Source organism: Phalacrocorax carbo, chromosome 8, assembly GCF_963921805.1.
Source record: "Phalacrocorax carbo chromosome 8, bPhaCar2.1, whole genome shotgun sequence".
NCBI classification, from domain to species: Eukaryota; Metazoa; Chordata; class Aves; order Suliformes; family Phalacrocoracidae; genus Phalacrocorax; species Phalacrocorax carbo.
In genome coordinates this window covers 14785623-14803427 of record NC_087520.1, presented here as the reverse complement: position 1 = coordinate 14803427, position 17805 = coordinate 14785623, and the positions used below count along the sequence as shown (strand labels likewise).

At 40.7% G+C, this 17805-nt stretch overlaps 1 protein-coding gene across 3 annotated transcripts in view; it reads left to right on the top strand.

The window, feature by feature from the left end:
• The window catches only part of CTNNA1 (catenin alpha 1), a 119743-nt gene that overhangs the window by 86715 nt on the left and 15223 nt on the right, over window positions 1–17805 (top strand). For all 3 annotated transcript variants that reach the window (XM_064458886.1, XM_064458888.1, XM_064458887.1), the window contains exons 11-13: window positions 10469–10625; window positions 16079–16279; window positions 17337–17488. In XM_064458886.1, the coding sequence (XP_064314956.1) occupies window positions 10469–10625; window positions 16079–16279; window positions 17337–17488 (510 nt within the window). The remainder of the gene's footprint in view (window positions 1–10468; window positions 10626–16078; window positions 16280–17336; window positions 17489–17805) is intronic.

Sequence of the window (17805 nt, the reverse complement as noted above, 5' to 3'; positions counted from 1 at the left end):
GCTGTAAGACGAATTACAGATATTTTAGTTTTTGCTGGAGTAGAATATAAACATGCCAAAAAAAATCTTCTCAGTAGAGTAGGATCAGAGGAAGCTTGCTATGCATGAAGGGTTTGAACCTGGCTGAGACTACCTTTAATTAATAACGTTTTAATGGAAACAAGGAAGTTAAGTTTATATGAGCACTAGACTAGCCTCTTCCATTTTTACAGCCCTGATGTTTCAAATGTCAACAACTAGATACTTGGATGAACCCCTGAAGACTACAGTGCACTGTCAGTTCTTGTCATTTACATTTTTTTTAAAGCAACAGGAAATTCAGGTCTAAAACATACAAATAAGCTGTTGTTGGTAATGAGCTAATGGAAAATACGTACTCTCAAATTAGTCAAATGGCATTTTAAGAAAATAAGGTGTATTGTCTCAGGATTATTTGGAATTTGCTCAGGTTTTCCCATATGTATTGGTCATTTTAAAACCAGTGAAAAGGAAGGGAGGTATGTACACCTGTACCCACCTCAGCAGGAGTGTAATTTTGAGGGAATAGGTGAAGATGCTGTGAAGAGCAGGACTACTTTACCCTTTCTATTATTTTTAAGTAACAGTGCTATTAATCCTGGGGTGGACTTCTGTAGTTCCCACTCATGGATCAGACCCTGGGGCCAGTGTATAAGCTGCGTCGGCTGTGCAGCTCTTTGCCTCCTATATCTGGGGCAAGTGGTGTGTATGGCTTGTTAAAACCAAAGGTCAATTTTTACAGTTGGAACAAAGCATGTGGAAGAAAAAGCTTTTAAAAATACATCTTATCTGGTATAAGGGCTTGTTCTTTCCTAAAGTAACCAACTAGGCTAGATGTAATTTTTTTCCAAGTTCTCTCCAAGAATATAGGCATCTACTGCATGTTGCTCCAAACAATGCTGATGTTTTTGAAAACAATAATCTTAGTTAGGTTTTCTTTAAATCTAAATGTTTTTGGTAGTTGTCTACGTTTGTGGGTGTGTTTTTTCCCCTCCCCATTGCTGAAATTGTGTGTATTTCTAACTCTTCTATCTGTGCTTTTCCAACAACTGCCTATTTAAATAAACCTAGTCCTTTATAAAATAAACAGCATGATAGTCAACATGAAATAATTCACAAAGTGTAGTCACATATTCTGAAGTGCAGTTGTTAATCTTTGACTTCAGGGATTATGGATAATACATTTAACATGCATTGGAAGCTTTGATTATCTATAAATGGGCAAGGGCTGTAACTGATGGATTTTGGCTTTACAAAGGTCACACATCTGAACTTCCAAGCCTGCAGTTCAGATGCTCCACTGCACGTTCTTGCCTTAATTTCAAGGTCATCACCAAGAGATTAGTAAATGGCACTGTAGATGTTCATAGCACTTAAAAGAGTGCTTTTATATTGCATTACATGTTCTCTGGTTGATTCTTTAATGCACTAAGAGTATTTAAACATGTTGGGAATCCTGAGAGATAATTAGGGGCACTTGTCTAAACTGTTTTACAAATGGCACCTGTGTTTTCTCCTAACAATACAGAAGTTTGTCTTATGCCAGTCTAAGCGACACAGCACACTACCGTCCTCCTCAACTGCATTACTGAACAGTCCCCAAACGTTGATTATTCTGTATAATCTCTAAATGCTTCTAGATATAAAAAACGGCATAGTGAGGTTTTGTTTCCTTTTTTAGACAATTATCTGTTTGTTTTGCAGTTTATTCCTGATGCAATTCGCAGCTGCTTCTTGAATCCTTTTAGGTGGCTGTGCTGAACAAATGTGTGAATTGGGCATAAAATACAGATTTAATCCAACATTATCTGTTGGACTGAGTTTTTTGGTGGTGTTTTGTTTTGTCAGGGTGGTTTGGGGTTTTTTTTTGTCCCACCCCCCCGAAGATGCTGGATTCGGAATGAGTCCAGTCAATCAGTAATTACAATAGCCTCTGAAACTCAACTGAATGTATCAATATCACACAAAAGTATGATGTATGGAATTTAATTCAAGGTTTTGCTGTGTTTGAAAGGATGAGACTGAAATTTAATGCACTTGAGTAAGCTTAAATAGCTTAGCTGAGTAGTAGCCATTCTGGGAGTAGGGAACTCCTGGCTAAAGTATGATTTCTACAGAAATCAATCTGTAGAGTTAATTATAAGAGCTGTATCAGACAAAAAAGTTATTTGGTCCCGTGCCGTAACTAGCCTTTTTGAGCCAGCAACAGGAGGAAGGAGCATGTAGCACTTCAAACTGGTGAAGGAAAACTTGGAAATTTTGTTGGTACAGACAAGAAGTCAGTCATTGCCACTGTCACCTGTAAGTTCAGGCATTCTCAGGTTTGAAATTTAATTATTTGAGGAAAAAGAAGATGCAGGAAATTTTTCATCTGAAAAGTGTCGAAGAAAGCAAGCAGTTAAAGTTGTTTATTGTGGCTATGTTACTGGAAATCCAGCTCTTCCTCAAGAGCAACATCATTCTTCCTGTTTGCGAGTCCCCAGCCAATTAACACAGACATTAATGCGAAGTTGAAGACTTAATGTGATATTTAGAGCTCTCTTTTGATGGTGCAAAAGGAACTCCTAGGAAGAGCTGCGTAAACTCGGTGACTTGTGCTATAGGCTGGGTTTATGGGGGAGAAAAAAGGCAGCATTAGGGGGTCACTGGTGTTTTTCTTCATGAAGCCTTGACTTACAAGCCTGCCTGAATTCTTTTTATTGAGGGCATCCGTTGCTGAAGGTCTGTACGTCAGAGTGAAACAACTTTGTCCAGCATCTCGCAGGAGTTACCTGCAGTCCTGCAGCTTCATGCCTTGCTAGGTGGTGGGGGAAATGGGCCCATCTATGGTGGGTTAAGATGCAGGAACAGAAGTCCTCCATCACTACAGTTATATGTTTTTTTTAAAAAATGCTTAAGATGTCTTTGATAATGGAAACGGAAAAGTACTGCTGTGAAATGCTTTGAATAGTTGCCTGTGCTTCCATTTGCCTAGCAGAGCGCTGGGGGAAGTTTCCTTTGCCTTCTTGCTAAACACTGAGCTTGCCAATGGTAAATTAGTGAAAGATTTTGTTTATCTCGACTCGAAAACCTGGATCCTTGCTCATAACGCTGGCTTCTGAGTTCTGTTTCCAAGAAGTACTTGCTTTGGGAGCCTGCAAAGCTGTTTTATAACAATGTTTTGCATTAAAAATGTCTTGAGAAGAGAGCTTAACCATAGTGTTTCTGATCATACAAGCTGTAGGCGTTTAGAAAGCAACAGTGAAAATGCCCCGGTACAGCTCTTGAAAGGAAAGAGTGTTGTTCCAGCCTTTTGATGTGACAGTCTGCTGTCACTTGCAGCTGCTTTTACCAGCTATATGTTGACTTTCTCGTTCTTTAAAGCCTCTGTGAAGTTCATCTGTGCACTTCTAACCAAATTGCAGCCAGGCTGGGAGTTTTAGGAAATAATTATGGATTATAATTTCCATCAGGTTGGGTGTTTGCTTCTGCCAGCAAAAGCTGGAGCCAATTGCCCTTGAGACTGATCATCTTCTGGGAAGCGGGTTGCAGGAGCAGGGTAGACCTGCACCACCCTGCTGTGGACACGCAGGGCCTGTTCTCCCATCTGTAAGGTGGGGCTTGCCCTGAGCCAGTGCTGGTTGCCTTTCTCCTCTGCTGCCTAAATAGCTCATCGTCCTTAGAAACCTTACGAGGGCACCAGGCAGAGAACACTGCCTGTCCTTCCCATGCTCGCTCCCTCCCTCCCTACCTTAGCACAGACAGCATGCTTGGCATAGCTCACCGTCCCCTGCACAAGTGAGTGTTGCTCATTAAACAGACTCCAGATAATTCTTGGATTAAATTACATTTTTTATAAAAATAAATTGGCTCTTCTCATATTAACATCTTGTTTTAATAATTGCTGTTCCACATCCTTACATTCCAATTTTGAAATGCTTCAAAAGCAATTTGCTGCTTACAGATTTCTGATGAAGCAGATGGTTACATATGCTGATCACACTGACTGATACAGATAGACAAAATACCAAATCATAAGGAATCCCATGTAGAGGCTCCAAATAGCATGAAAACTATTGTTTAAAAGTTGCAGCATTTTAGAGAAACAAAAAGCCCCCTCCAATCCACCCCTTCAAATGAACCAAACCCAAACGTGACTGGCAGACTTTCTTCCTTGAGTCCCAATTACTGCCAGTTCCCTGGTGGCTGTTGGAAAAGGAGATAACTTCATTTTTCTTGCAGTAAAGTCTTAATATCGAACAATTGTCCCCTTTTTTATTCTCTTTGAAAGACTGTCAGATTTTTTTGAATGTACTAACTAGCAGATCTGTCTCCAGACTGTTAATTACAGGTGCTTGAATTATTTTATTGGCATTGAGTAGAAATACTTACAAAAAAAAAAAACAACACTCGAGTTGCAGTTTTGTATCATGCAGGCTTGCTGTGAAGAAGAATCAGCACAGGACAGGAGGTCACCATCAAAGAAACAATATTAGAAACTCAAGCAGTTACCGATGCATAAAAAGAAGCAAAGAGAGGAGAAAGGGATTCAGTTCTGTAGAAGGAGGTATGTTAGTGTGTAAGGACCCTATGTTTTCATCGCAGGCACAGTATGATCTGTGGAATGCAGTAGCAGAACAGTTTGCAGAAAAGACACGGAGCCCCTGAAACTCCCAAAGCTTCAGCACTTGGAGTCATTGAAATGCAAAATGAAGCAACACAAATGGACACCAAAACAAATCACACCAAAATTCTTGCAGCTTCTGCGTTTACTGGTACTATAATATAGTCCTCAGCTACAAATGAAAATGCTTTTTCCATATAGGGGGAAGTTGACAGGATAATTATCTATACACAATATGCAAATAGTAATTATTTCGACAGCAGTATATGCTAAACTGGAAAAGGTTGTTATTCCAGTAAAAGTTTGTATCTGTGGGCCATTATAGCACTGTAACAACAGGAGTAAGTATCTCTGCAGAGATGCCTGCAGTCACTCTGTGTGTAACTTGCAGGAAAGGAAAGTGCTCAAAGTACCTTTTATACTTTGGAACAAAGTATTGGAAATCAAAGCAAACTTTTCCTCCTTCTTCTGGTGCATCAGCCTCTGTATACTTGCTGGTCACTGCCATTACAGCTAGAGAAAGTGCAAAACAATCTTCTGTATGTTTTGCTTCCAGGCATTTCAGCTCATCAGAGTCTGCAGAGTGCTTTTTGCTGTATTGAAGTACGTAGAGGGGTTAGCACACGTAGACGTGGATGCAAACCTGGGGTTGGATGTAACTGGAAGTGACTTAAATGTCCTGTTATGAATGCTTTTTCCCCCACGCAGAGGAAACTGCAATTAGGAGCAGGGAAGGAGACATGAGTAGGGTGAATGCTGAAGGTAACTTCAGCATCTGGCATATGTAAAATTAAATTAGGAGCAGCTTCTTACAAGCTTGCCAGTAAGCAAGCTATGCTCTCTTTAATACAGAAAAATGTGGGTGTTAAAATCCACCTGAGCAAGGGCAGTCCCAGCTAGGCTCAGCTGGTGTGGCAGCTTTGGTGGTAAGGTCATGAATTCATTTGCTGACCATTTGGAAAGCTGAGATCCGAGAATCATGCTTGTGCTTTTGCTTCTACCTTACAACTAGCCCTCTGTATCACAGGAGTGCTCTGTGAGGCAGCAAATATAAGACACTGCATTGTGCAATTACCAGTTTTGGCAAGTGGAGTAAGAGACTTCTTCCACTCAGCCTTGCACTGAGGTTGCTCTATTGCTCTAAAAGGCAAAGCTCAGACCACTGCTTCTACCGTTGCTCACTCTCACATCATCTTCCCAAAGCGAACGTGACTCTCCTGTCTGTTTGACAAGTTCTTTTTTACCCACTCTAGAATAAAACTGATTTTCACATCCCAGATGGGGCTTGGTTTGTGCATGTCCCTTTTTTCTCCGACCCTGTAAGGATATCTGATGGGTGGGTGCTTGCAGTATTAGCTTTTTCTTTTTTTTTTTTCTTTTTTTTACAAATGCAAAATATCCTGGATTCGAAGGTCATGGAGCTACTTTCCAACTCATTGCCCAAATGCCACAAGAAAGCCGGTAAATTAAGATCTTTATTTAAAAACAAAAAAACAAGTGAGTTACTTAGGAAAAGCAGATATTTTGCTTGTGAAGAAAAGGTGTGTAATGAGGAGAGGGGAGAGGACTGGGTGTTTGTTTTAGAGGTTTTGAAACTGAAAAACTCCTTTTTGTGGCACAGTAGCATCCTAAAAGCAATACTACAGGAACCAGGGCAAAGTTAAATCAGCTGCAGAAAGAACAGTCTCCTGTAAAGAGCAAAAAGTACCTATCAGAAAGACTGAGGCAAAAAAAAAAAAGTGCTTGTAGCCATTGAAATGGAGAGTTACGTGGCTTACAGAGATTGTATGCACTGATGAGACTATGTCAAGATACAGCAGGTAGGAATTGCAATGCAAAATAGATACGAGTTAGTTTTCTTCTCCCAGGTGATGTTTCTTTCTTTGGCCATGCCAGCCGAGTGTTTGAAACTGTACTTTGTAGGAACACCATCATGTATAAGAGCTTTCTTCTAGGCTCTATTAGTCTTTCAGATGGGGTACTATAAAGGTGAGGCTGGAAGCCGTCCTAAATTAACCCTAAAAGAATTAATTCTGGGTGACCCAGTGCCTTTAATTTACCCACAAGTGTATCTAAGGTTAAGGTGTTTTCTGACCTGGAAAAGCTGTGGTTTTTAAGAGAGCTTCTGGGCAAAGTAGCTGCAGTCTTGTAACTGAGGCAGAAGTCACTCTTCAGGGAACCTTGGAAAGTTGTGCCCTGCAAAGGTATAAATCTATACATTCAATCTGAATTTATTAGTATTTCATTATTATTATTAATTCATTATTATTATTTCATTATTATTTCATTATTATTTTCAACATTATTATTTCAGCTTTATTATTATTGCTATTATTATTATTATTATTATTATTATTGGAAATAATAAAGGTTCTTCCCATGAAAGACATGTGAAGAGGATTTGAGGTAGAGATTGAGATATCAGTTGCAAGTCTTTTGAATCCTAAGCCTCCCCGATCTCAGTGCACACACTGAGCCAAGTCCTGGCTGCTGCCACGGGAAGCTGCAAAGCGGAGGAGAGCGACTCCAAGTAACTTGCTGGAACCACGTTACTGAGTGTTGGGCTGTCTGACTTGAATGTTGCAATTGCTACATGAAACAAAGCACCGATAAAAATAGCGTGTTTTCTTGCCATGCTTCATTTACTTCTGGATAGTCTCAAAATGTTCCTGTTTGATTCTTTTCTTCATACGACTTCAGTGACTCATTGTGATCACAGTGATCTGGCAGCATTTTAAAAAGCTCTGAAATACAGAATAATTCCCTGAAATCGCCAAATGTTTTACATGGAAGCAGCTACATTTCAGGTAGCCTGGCCATGTTCTTCCTATTTTTTTTGGGTGGGGGAGTGTAGGAGTTATTCATATTTTAAAATAACTGGCCAATGCTTCATGTTCTTTAGAGAAGCAATAGTGTATTTTATTCTTTAATCAGTGTGTTCATTTGTAGATAATAAAGGAATCACAGTCCTGTTACATACACAGATGAGCCAGCATCCCTGTCCTTTTCCCATGTCTAAGCATCTGTTGGAAAATAAATCACTTACTCTGTACTGGATACCAGGCATCATCTAAGAGCATATTTACTTGAATAATTTGCAGGGTTTTGTCAGTAATCCTTGGGTTATTACCCCAAGCAGACGTGTGAGACATGTCCAGGATAACCTGCCTACGTAAATGCTAAGCTGTACATATTTGGCAGAGTGAAAGGTCTGATCATCCCTGCTAAAACAGAATGTTGGAACCACTTTGCACATGGAGATGGAATATGTGCTACAAAAAGGGACTGTTGAGCTGCATCTGCTGCCTTGAATTTCTTCCTGAGTGCACACATACCTGTGTGGGTTTCCTAAGCTGCAGTTTTGTCTTTAGTTCCACAGTGACACTTGATAGCCTTTGATTTCCCCACAGGTTGTCCTCATCTCGAGCACTGCTGGCTGCTTTCCAAATGCAAGACATGTCTGCTTGTAAGGGAGATGTTACATGCTAGTTTTGCTTGGCCATTTTTTAAAAGTACGTTTGCCTTGGCCATGTGTTTTTGCTGTTGTACTGTACAAAAACATTTCCTTTTTTTCAGTTGGACAAGGTGGCTGTTGGGAGGATGATGGTGCAGTTTGTGTCTCCTGCATTTGGATTTCGTGATGATGCGTTGTTTGAGTTTCTTGAGCTCTTGCAGTGCCCTCTATCTATGATAGTTCTTCTATTACATGTGAAGAGTTGCTTGACATGAGCATCTGGGGTTCGACATGTGCTGTTGACAAAGATTAATTGTTCAGACAGATGCTGCTGTCCAGACATACATCATGCAGGTACACAGGCCACCTGTTCCTTCAGCATTAATGCTGACCTGTCTCAGCACTTAAAAGATGTTTTCATATCTGATATTAGCAGAGGTAGCTAGAAGAGAGCAGGAGAAGGTGTCCTCATCCTTGGTATCATCACCTTCTCTGTCTCAGTAGTTATGGTTATTAGCAGGATAAAAGCCAAGAGCAGGTTTCTGTAGTGTTGCCTGGTTTACCTTTTTTGTTTCTAGGAGACTTATTTGGATTCACCATCATAAAACTTTGGCTATCTAGGTTTTGACTGGTAGGTGGGTAATTCATTACATCAATCAGACTGGGGCAAGAAATGGTGTTGGCTAGACTTAAGAAGCAGGGCTCTTGAGCAGAGGACAGCTTTCCCTTTCTAAAGCCTCTATTTCTGTTTGATTTTAAATTTTTAAACATCATTTTCTTGGGTGTGGCAAGGACTTTTTGGGGGGTTTCAGGACTTGAGGACCATGATCTTAATGGGTGGTGTGAAGGTAGCAGAGCAGCGTGCACTGTGGCTGGGCAACAGGTCTCTCTCTGAGGGGATGTCCTGATTACTGTAGCTGCCTACACATGAGGTGACTTCAGCATCTGGTCTGAGGAAGGGAGAGCAGCCTAGGACCCCATGTTCTTCATGAAGGACGGGGGACACTGTCCTTATTGCCAGAGTTCAAAGGCGTGTTTCATCCCCGCAGGTCTCCTGAACAGATTGCAGCTAATGCCAAATTGTTTCTCGCATTTGTTTGTGTTATCAAACCTGTCAAGTTTGTTTTGATTTGTGGCCCAGACTTTCAGCCTCCATCTCCAGAGGCAGGGTGGTAGCGTGGAGAGGTAATAGCTTTTCTGTGGATTTTCCTCAGTCACTATTAATTTCTAGCATCCCTCAGATGAATCAGCCTCCTTCTCCTGCCTGATTCATTCAGTGCCATTGTGATATGTTTGACATCACCATCATTTCCATGTTTAGTGAGTTATATATTTTTTTTTAAATGCTTTGCAACACTCTTAAAAGAAGCAGATAGAGAAAGTAGATGTTGGAAAACCAGGAACATCTGGTCCTTGCATATTTTGTTCAGTAACTTTGTGAAATTAATACAGTCCTAAAGTAGAGAAGAAAAATTATGCATTGAACTTACAAGTTCGTTACCTCTAACTCTCAGGTGCTTGAAAACAAGGCTGGGATTGTCATGTCAGTCTGACTGCGGATGGTTTCTCATGCCTGGCATGTTTCCAGGTCATTCTGCTAGAGCATAATGCAGCAAGAACAGGAGTAGGCTTTTGAGATTGCTTTCTTCCCACACCCAAAGAGGCTTTTTTGGTCATTTAACTGACCAATTAGTTGGCACAGCATAAGCTTTGTTACCTAGCAGCATGTGTAGCATTTGTTCTGCTTAGAAAAACAAGGGCCTGGAATAAATTACAGTCTTAGGGTTTGAAGAAATTTAGTTAGGGGGTGTTCAGGAGGAGCATCAAATAGTATCCTCTCCTCCCGTTCCCTGCCTAATCTAGCTGTTCCACAGCCATAACAGAAATCTTAAGGTGCTATAACAATTGCTGGCAAGGTCCAGAGTAAAGATTTAAGGAAAAGAAGATAAATACGAAATTTATCTTTAAGTCTGTATTTGCATATTGTTTCTACTTCAGGATGTGTAAGATAAATCCTTTTTTGGCCTTTTTTCTCAGGTAGCAAGTAGCTTAGAAAATGCAGCTTCCAGTGTACCAAATGTCATCCTGTCTAAAATACTTAACACAACTCATGCTCAGAAAGCAACGCCTTTTTAACATGAGCTGTTAAAGGTGAAACTAGCTTGTGTGAATACTTGCCAAGTGTTTTTGCTTGTAATAACTAACCATAATAAATGTGGAAGCAGGTGTGAGTTGTATGTGAGAGCAACAGAATAAACACTTCTGTGTTTAAACATCAAGTTCCTGAAAACTTATTAAACTTGCTTTGTTTGCTGTTGAGTTCATTGGATAAACATATGGAAACTAATTGTTTCTTTAAGGGTAAGTTTTAAAAATCCAAAGGTGTTTTACAGGTAATTAATGCTGCACTGGCTCTGGCTGCTAAACCCCAAAGCAAGCTGGCTCAAGAAAACATGGATCTCTTCAAAGAGCAGTGGGAGAAGCAAGTCCGTGTGCTAACAGATGCTGTCGATGACATAACTTCCATTGACGACTTCCTGGCTGTATCAGGTAATCAGAGATTCAATCTCAGAAATAATCATTCTCGTAAGTCAGCTTATTCCTAGAAACGGGTGGTTTCTACATGTGTTCTGGAGTCTTCTCGGGTTTTTGGAAGGGATGGTGTTGGTACGTTTCACCTGGCAAGCATCATCTTCTACTGAGCGAGGTGTGAAAATAAAGCAGGAGATCTTGGCACAAGAAGAGGTATTTTTATAGTGTGAAAACAGCAATAGTTTAGTTCAGCAGGTACTGTAGAAACCTGTCATGGCACTTACGGTGTGTGCATGCATAAATATATATATTTACATGTCAGCAGACAGATCGGTTTAAACATAGCGGAAGACACTTTATGTCTCAAGATTTTGGATTGCTAGCTGAACTACTGATGAATTACCATCTAGCTACTGAAGACAAGCCTCACCAGTAACATTGGGGGAAATAGAATGTGTTCATGTTCAAGTTATGAACTAGCAAAAAAGATGATCCCTTAATTCACCTTAGACTCTTCATATGTAAACAAAAATTAATATCAAACGATGGTCATACAAGTTAATTAAAATAAAACTTCCTATAGAAAATGTTCTGGGCATATTTTAGCCATGTTAGCTTTAGAAAAGTTTTTAAAAAAAGATTAGATAATTATAATAGATTAATAATTCTATTTGGCAAAGGGCTTGCCAAGAAAATCTATTTTATCAGCATCGTTGATAAAGCCCCACTGTTAGCTGCTGTGACCTGGAAGTAGAGGGGGCATTTTTATTTTCACATCCTCTAGTTCTGCTATAGTCAGAAGACATGGTGATATAAGCACGTGAATTGTGTCTGCAGTAGAGTTCATAAATTACCTCTACAAACTGAGGGTCTAATTTTCCTGGCGCAAACAGGCATGGGCATCTCAAGTGACCCAAAACCTCTGGTTTTAAAGAGAGATTTCACAGGAAGATATGTGGCTTCAGAAGTGCCAGGTGAACATATCTCGGAAATGTAGACAAAAACTTGCAAGCCTGAATTAAAAGACCATGGTTTTTTAGTATTAAAAACAAACAAAAACCCAAGTTATATTTCTACACAGAGTCACCTGTATTATCATACAGCTATTGTGGTTCCCTGGGTTCTGAATAAAAATCTTCTTTGCAATGAGTTAGCATAAACTTACCAGGCAACTGAATGTCCTAGTTCTTTGCATCTCCCTGTGTGCTCGTTGTTGCAACAGTAGTTGAAATTGCACAGCTGCGAGGAGCCTATTTCTGGGGAAATATATTTAGGGAGAATTGTGTGCTGAAGTTCACGGCTTCACTTGGAGTTTGCTCACAAGTGCACAAAACATTTTCAAGAGAAGGAGCTGCTAGCCTGTGAAAACGCAGTCTGTATAAAGCTGCCTTACTGTATTTCACTTACAGGTGTGGCTTAAAATGGGTCGAGCCACTGGAACTGAGTGGTGTCCATCCTCGTATAGGTCATTTGAGGAAATGGGTACTCTGCTTTTGAGGGACAGGTTATGGTGTTGGCCCACTGCTGAGCTGCTCTGAAGAGTTTCAGGGGCTTGGCAATAAGCCGGGAACGCTGGTTTTCTGAGGCAGTGACAGGCTGACTCAGGGAGAGAGTTCACCTCGGGCATGTGCTTGCCACCCAAAATGATGCTGTGGAAATGCTGTAATTTCAGACTACTTCAGATCCTCAAGTGCATTCAGCAATTATTCCTATCTGCTGTGTTATCAAAAAGATGTTAGAAAAATATTAAATCAATAAATATTGCTTTAAATATTACGTGTGTGAACTTTGATAAATGTTTTCCATATAAACGCCACAACTGCAATTCATCTGCTAAAAGTCTAAACATCTCTTTAGATAAAATCCTGGTATGAATCATATTCATCATGTTCCATTTGGGGCTATTGGGATGTTTGTGCATACTAAGGTTTTATCAGTTGCTAACTGGGCTGTAAGCAGAATTAAGAAGTGCCCTTGTGGGTCTGTGTGTGTATATAATAGCATGTTTCTGCAACATGTTGTGCTGTCCATCATGAAATGTATGCTTCATTGTTCAGCTTGTGCAACAGAACTTAATTAATTATGCACAAGTAAAAGGTTGATGAAAGAGATGTTGGGTTTAGATAATAGCAGAATATCATACAAGAATAAGGATACTTAAATGCACAGTGTTAACAGATGAGCTTGCAGGTGACAACATTTTATGAAGAACATAGCATGAGAAAGGCCCTGTTGAGTTAGGGCAATGGTCTGGTGGTGGCTAATTGTCAGTGCATGGGAGATTAATCGCAGAGGAGTCCTGTAGACTGAAGATCTTTCCTTTATGCTCCCAACCATGAGTGATTTGCAGCTCAAGGACTCCAGCATCGGAGGTGCTATCTGCTGAACAGTCCTTGACAGATTTTTCTCATTTAAGCTCGTGTTAGTTGCTCTTCTGACCATTATAAACCACTGGCATATCCATCATCCTGTGAAAAAGTCACAGCTCAACTGTGCTCTGGAAAGAACCTCTTCATTTTTGCAGTGTTGCCTGTTTGGTTCATTTGATGCCCCTAGTTCTAGTAGATGGTGAAGAGGTTTTTTTCCTACTCTTTTTCTTCATGCTTTTTGTAAATGTACAGTCTTCTGTTGAACGCTTAGTCCATGATGTATTTTTTGACTGCTCAGTCTTTGCCTGTTTCATTATTCCTCATTCCAGAGCTCTTCTGTACCTTCTGTAATTCTTAACCCTCTTGTCAATGCCTTCCCTAAGCACTCTGAATGTGTTTGTGTGCCCACTGTCTCTGTGCTTTAGAGCAGAGATTGTGTAATTGTCAAGTTCAATGTTCTGAAATTACCTGGATATCCCTTAAAACCCTCTAAAAAAAATCATTCCATTTGCTGCCTTCTGTTCCTCTGCTGCTGACAGAGGTTTATGCAAGAGACTGCCCATCACAGCGGACCTATTTTGTCTTAAGAGCCTCCGGATGAATGTTGCCTGGGTCTGATGATTGTCCTCCTTCATTACAAGAGGAACACTGTATTTACATGTGTACGAACATTCAAGTACTTGTTCCATAACCACATCTACTGACACTGCTGCTTGACCAGGTTCTTCCAGTGTCCCTTGTCAAGGGAGGGTCCAGGATGGAAATTGTTCTAAGACCTTCTATGGGGGACACAGCAGAGAAGCAGAGTTACATTTATGCACCTGTGGCTTTATCTCCTGGCTGTGGCTCTTAGGCTGCAGTCTCCTGTAGCCCCCAGACTCCCTCGCAGGCTGCTTGGGATGTTTGGAAAAGGATTTCTTCACCCACGTCCCCATTAAAGGGATTGAGGTGAAAGGTGTTTGGTGGGGGTGGATTGAGGATTGACAGCCATGGGAGTCTTTTAACTCTGTTAGCTTTTCAGTTTTATGTATTTCCTTGTTTGCTCTAAAAATCATTTTTATTGGAAAAATGTCTTTCCTCTTACCTTGTTGCCAAACCACACCAGATTTTCCCCATAGTTAATTTCGGTAAGACAAGACCCCTTTGCCATTGCCTGTGTTATATTTTATGTTCTATTGCTGTGAGTTTTCTCTCCAGCTCAGCAGCAGGAAGGCTGTTAGCTTTGATGCAGGATGGCGTTATCATGTCCCCAAAGGTACTCATGGTGAACCTGTGCATCAGCATTTCTTGGGCTTTGCCACCCCAGCCTCAGCAGATGGCATTTTGTGCCAGACACTTGTGGTCCATATGCCTGTAGGACAGGTAGCAGTGGGTGTATATACAAGCACATACAACAGTGTCAATGTGATTTGTTGTCATCCAACTGGAGGGTATAACCAGAGTAGATGTGCCTGGCAGTCCTGTACTTCCCCGGGGCCCCTTGCAGACTGCCCCGTGAGGGATTATCTTGCTGTGGAAGCATCATTCTGGCAACTTTGCATCTGCAAAAGACATTAAATGATCAGCAGGCATTTAAATATTCATCCTCATTTTGTCCATGCCTTTTATTAAAGTTCATATAATCCAAAGAGGCTTTTAAATGGTCTGTGGCTTAATTTATTCATTAAGGAATTCAAGCAATAAACAGTCTGTGTTTTGGCCTGATGCCGATGCTTTTTCTTTTTACTGTTGCAGCTTGCAGGGGTGCCTGTCTCTCCTTTTAAAGACTAAAACTCTCTGTGCTCCTTGCTGCTGCTCTTGTACCTTGGCTGCCTGCTCACTGACTGTCAAATCACTGATAACCTGTGCTTCTCTCTTAGGGCCGCATTCTGCCCTCAGCTGAACTTGTTCAGGCTGAGCTGCTTAAGAGGTATTTCACAGGTGTCATTTTTGTGCAGGTTGCTTACAGAAGTCTTGTAATATTGCACCTGGCTCTGTTAATTTTATGTATATTAAGCGTAGCTCTTCCAGCAGCAATCCTTTCAGCCAGTTTATACAAATCCTCTATCAGTCAACTATATGCATTCTTGTCTCTATAAACTCTTGCAAAATGGCTCTTCTACTACCTGCATAGGGAAAAAAAGTCACTTCGGTGGCATGGATTGGCAGTGTAGCATGATTAGTCAATGGTAAGGAACGCTGGCAACTATTTTAAGTGACAGAGCAGAAATGCTTCCAGGTTGGTTGCTTCCCAAGCAGCCCAAATGCTGATGTTGGATGGCAATGTCAAAGCGTTGGTACTGATATGTTAAAGAGGTCTCTAGCAGAGTTTAGAAGACCTTTTGTGTAGGTTTCTCCAAATGAGGATCCCAGCCTCTTCAGGTATCTTCAGAAATCTTGTAGGGGGTTTTACTCATTTTGGGCTTCTTGGACTTGATAAATGGGGAACAATACCTCTGTATAAAAAATAAAATGTGTGTTCTAAAAGTAAATTACAAGCAGAGGGCTTGGCTTTATTTTTTGTTTTCTTAAGAGGCAATGAGTTCTCTGTCGCTGGAACGCTTTCTTCATAAATCACCCCATATGTTATGTGTCTTAAATTTGAGTGGAGGACTAACAGTTTAATATTCTCTGATGGTATGTGTGTGGTTGCAGGAAAACACTGTTTAGGAAGCTAGAAATGTGCAACAAGTGCCCCTGCCTATTAAAGCGTTGAGTGGATTAGGTGTGGCGCTGGTGAGGGTGCCTCATCGCCCCACACATAAGGAATGACAGGGGAGTGGCTTGCAAATATTTGGAATAAAGGCTTTGGCAGTCAAGGGGAGGAATATGGGAAGAAACACATTAGGGGAGAATTCAGCTGGACTAAGCTTTTCCATTGGTAAAATCGAGTACAACGGGCAAGAAGTGTGGATGTCAGTAGGTGAATGGACTGATGGATTTTTTTGACACCTGATTGGGAAGGTCAGCTGTTTACTGGTCATAGCAAGCTTAAGAATTAATGCTTTACAGCATCTTACTGGAGGTTGTATAGAGCAGGTCACAAACTGAGAAACTGCAATGCTGATGACTGCAACAGAAATGAAGATAGTACCATCTAAATCCTCCTTCTTTTACCACCAGAGAATCATATTTTGGAAGATGTAAACAAATGTGTCATTGCTCTCCAAGAAAAAGATGTAGATGGTTTAGACCGCACAGCTGGTGCAATTCGAGGACGTGCTGCTAGAGTCATTCATGTTGTCACTTCTGAAATGGATAACTACGAACCTGGAGTCTACACTGAAAAGGTGTTGGAAGCAACAAAGTTACTGTCCAACACAGGTAAGAGTCGGTTACTCCCAAGATCCCTGAATTCATATTGCTTACAACCGCATGGGAAACCGGGTGCTAATGTACCTGTGAAATCTATTAAAGACTCCATTTACATACTATAATGAAAATTAGTGCGAGTTCTTTGCAGAGCTGTTGCAAAATGAGGAATGTCATTTTTCCTGTGACTGACTTAAAATGCAGCAGTGCACAAGGTCTCCCCGAACGTACTTGCTGTCACTGACTGGGCTGTAGAAAGCTAAACGTGGGGAATGAGTCCCAGTGAGTCAGGGCTTTAAAGTTATGCTGATCGTCTTGCAGTATTGTACCAGGTTCTGTCAGTGTTCAGGATCCAGAAGGAAGATTTCTGCCTATTGGCCCAGTAGAATATGTTTTGGGTAATTTAGCATAAATTTTGTAAAATTTCTTTATAACTGTTAAAGAAACGTTGTAGGTTGTAGTCACCTACCCCTAAACGATAAGTTAAGGTGTTTCCTGTGAACTGGCTGGTAACATCCATATAGGGTAAGGAATGATTCTGCGTGCTGCAATGAGTGCTGTGCCAACTATTAGTTGTTGGTTTTGCTTTAATTACAACTTTGATGAAGAATCAAGGGTGACACTGAAGAAACAGACTGTAAATGGTTCTGTGATGTTCTTCCTGGGCCTCAGTGAGTCACTGAAGTACAGCAGTGCAACCTGCCTTGTTAAACTTGAGCTTTCTCGTGGTAGTATTATTTTTTTTCCACAAAAATTACGTACATCTACAGTGAATATTAAACGCGTAATATTTTATCCCACAGATTCTACCTGCTTCCCTAGGTGTTTTCTTGTTCACTAGAAGGGTATGATACACTTTTCACTGTCTAAGGGGGAAAAACCAAATAGCAGTAAACAGAAATTGAAGTGAACTTAAGACTTGACCTACAGCATTGGTTGTCCTTCTCTAACAAATGTTTTGAAATTAAATGGAACCGCTGCAGTGTTTCCAGTGATAGTTAACAATGAGGCACACAGAGAAAATGGCACTGGGGTGGGGACTGACTGTTATTTTGTGTTCTTAATTCAGTTATGCCGCGGTTTACTGAGCAAGTAGAAGCTGCTGTGGAAGCACTGAGTTCAGACCCTGCTCAGCCAATGGATGAAAACGAATTTATCGATGCTTCGCGACTGGTGTACGACGGAATACGAGATATCAGGAAAGCTGTACTGATGATTCGGGTGAGCATAACTTAAACAGCTTTCTGTTTTTCCGCTCACTTTCCCCCGTCTCTGTTGAACTGACATGCGTCAGTTTTGCTGAGAGCAGACAGCGTAAGATTTTTGTTTAGTTGATACTAACATTCTGAGTCTTAAAAGCTGCTAATCACTCCATGGAGTACGTCAGGAGTATGTTTTGATTCAAATTCATGAAACAGATCTGAGCATCAATGATAGCCAGAGCTGCAATGTTAAATATACTTCATGCATCTTTTGTAACATCATGTCAATGCCTTACTTGTTAATGTGCTAAAATCAGTGACCTTTGATTTAAGAAC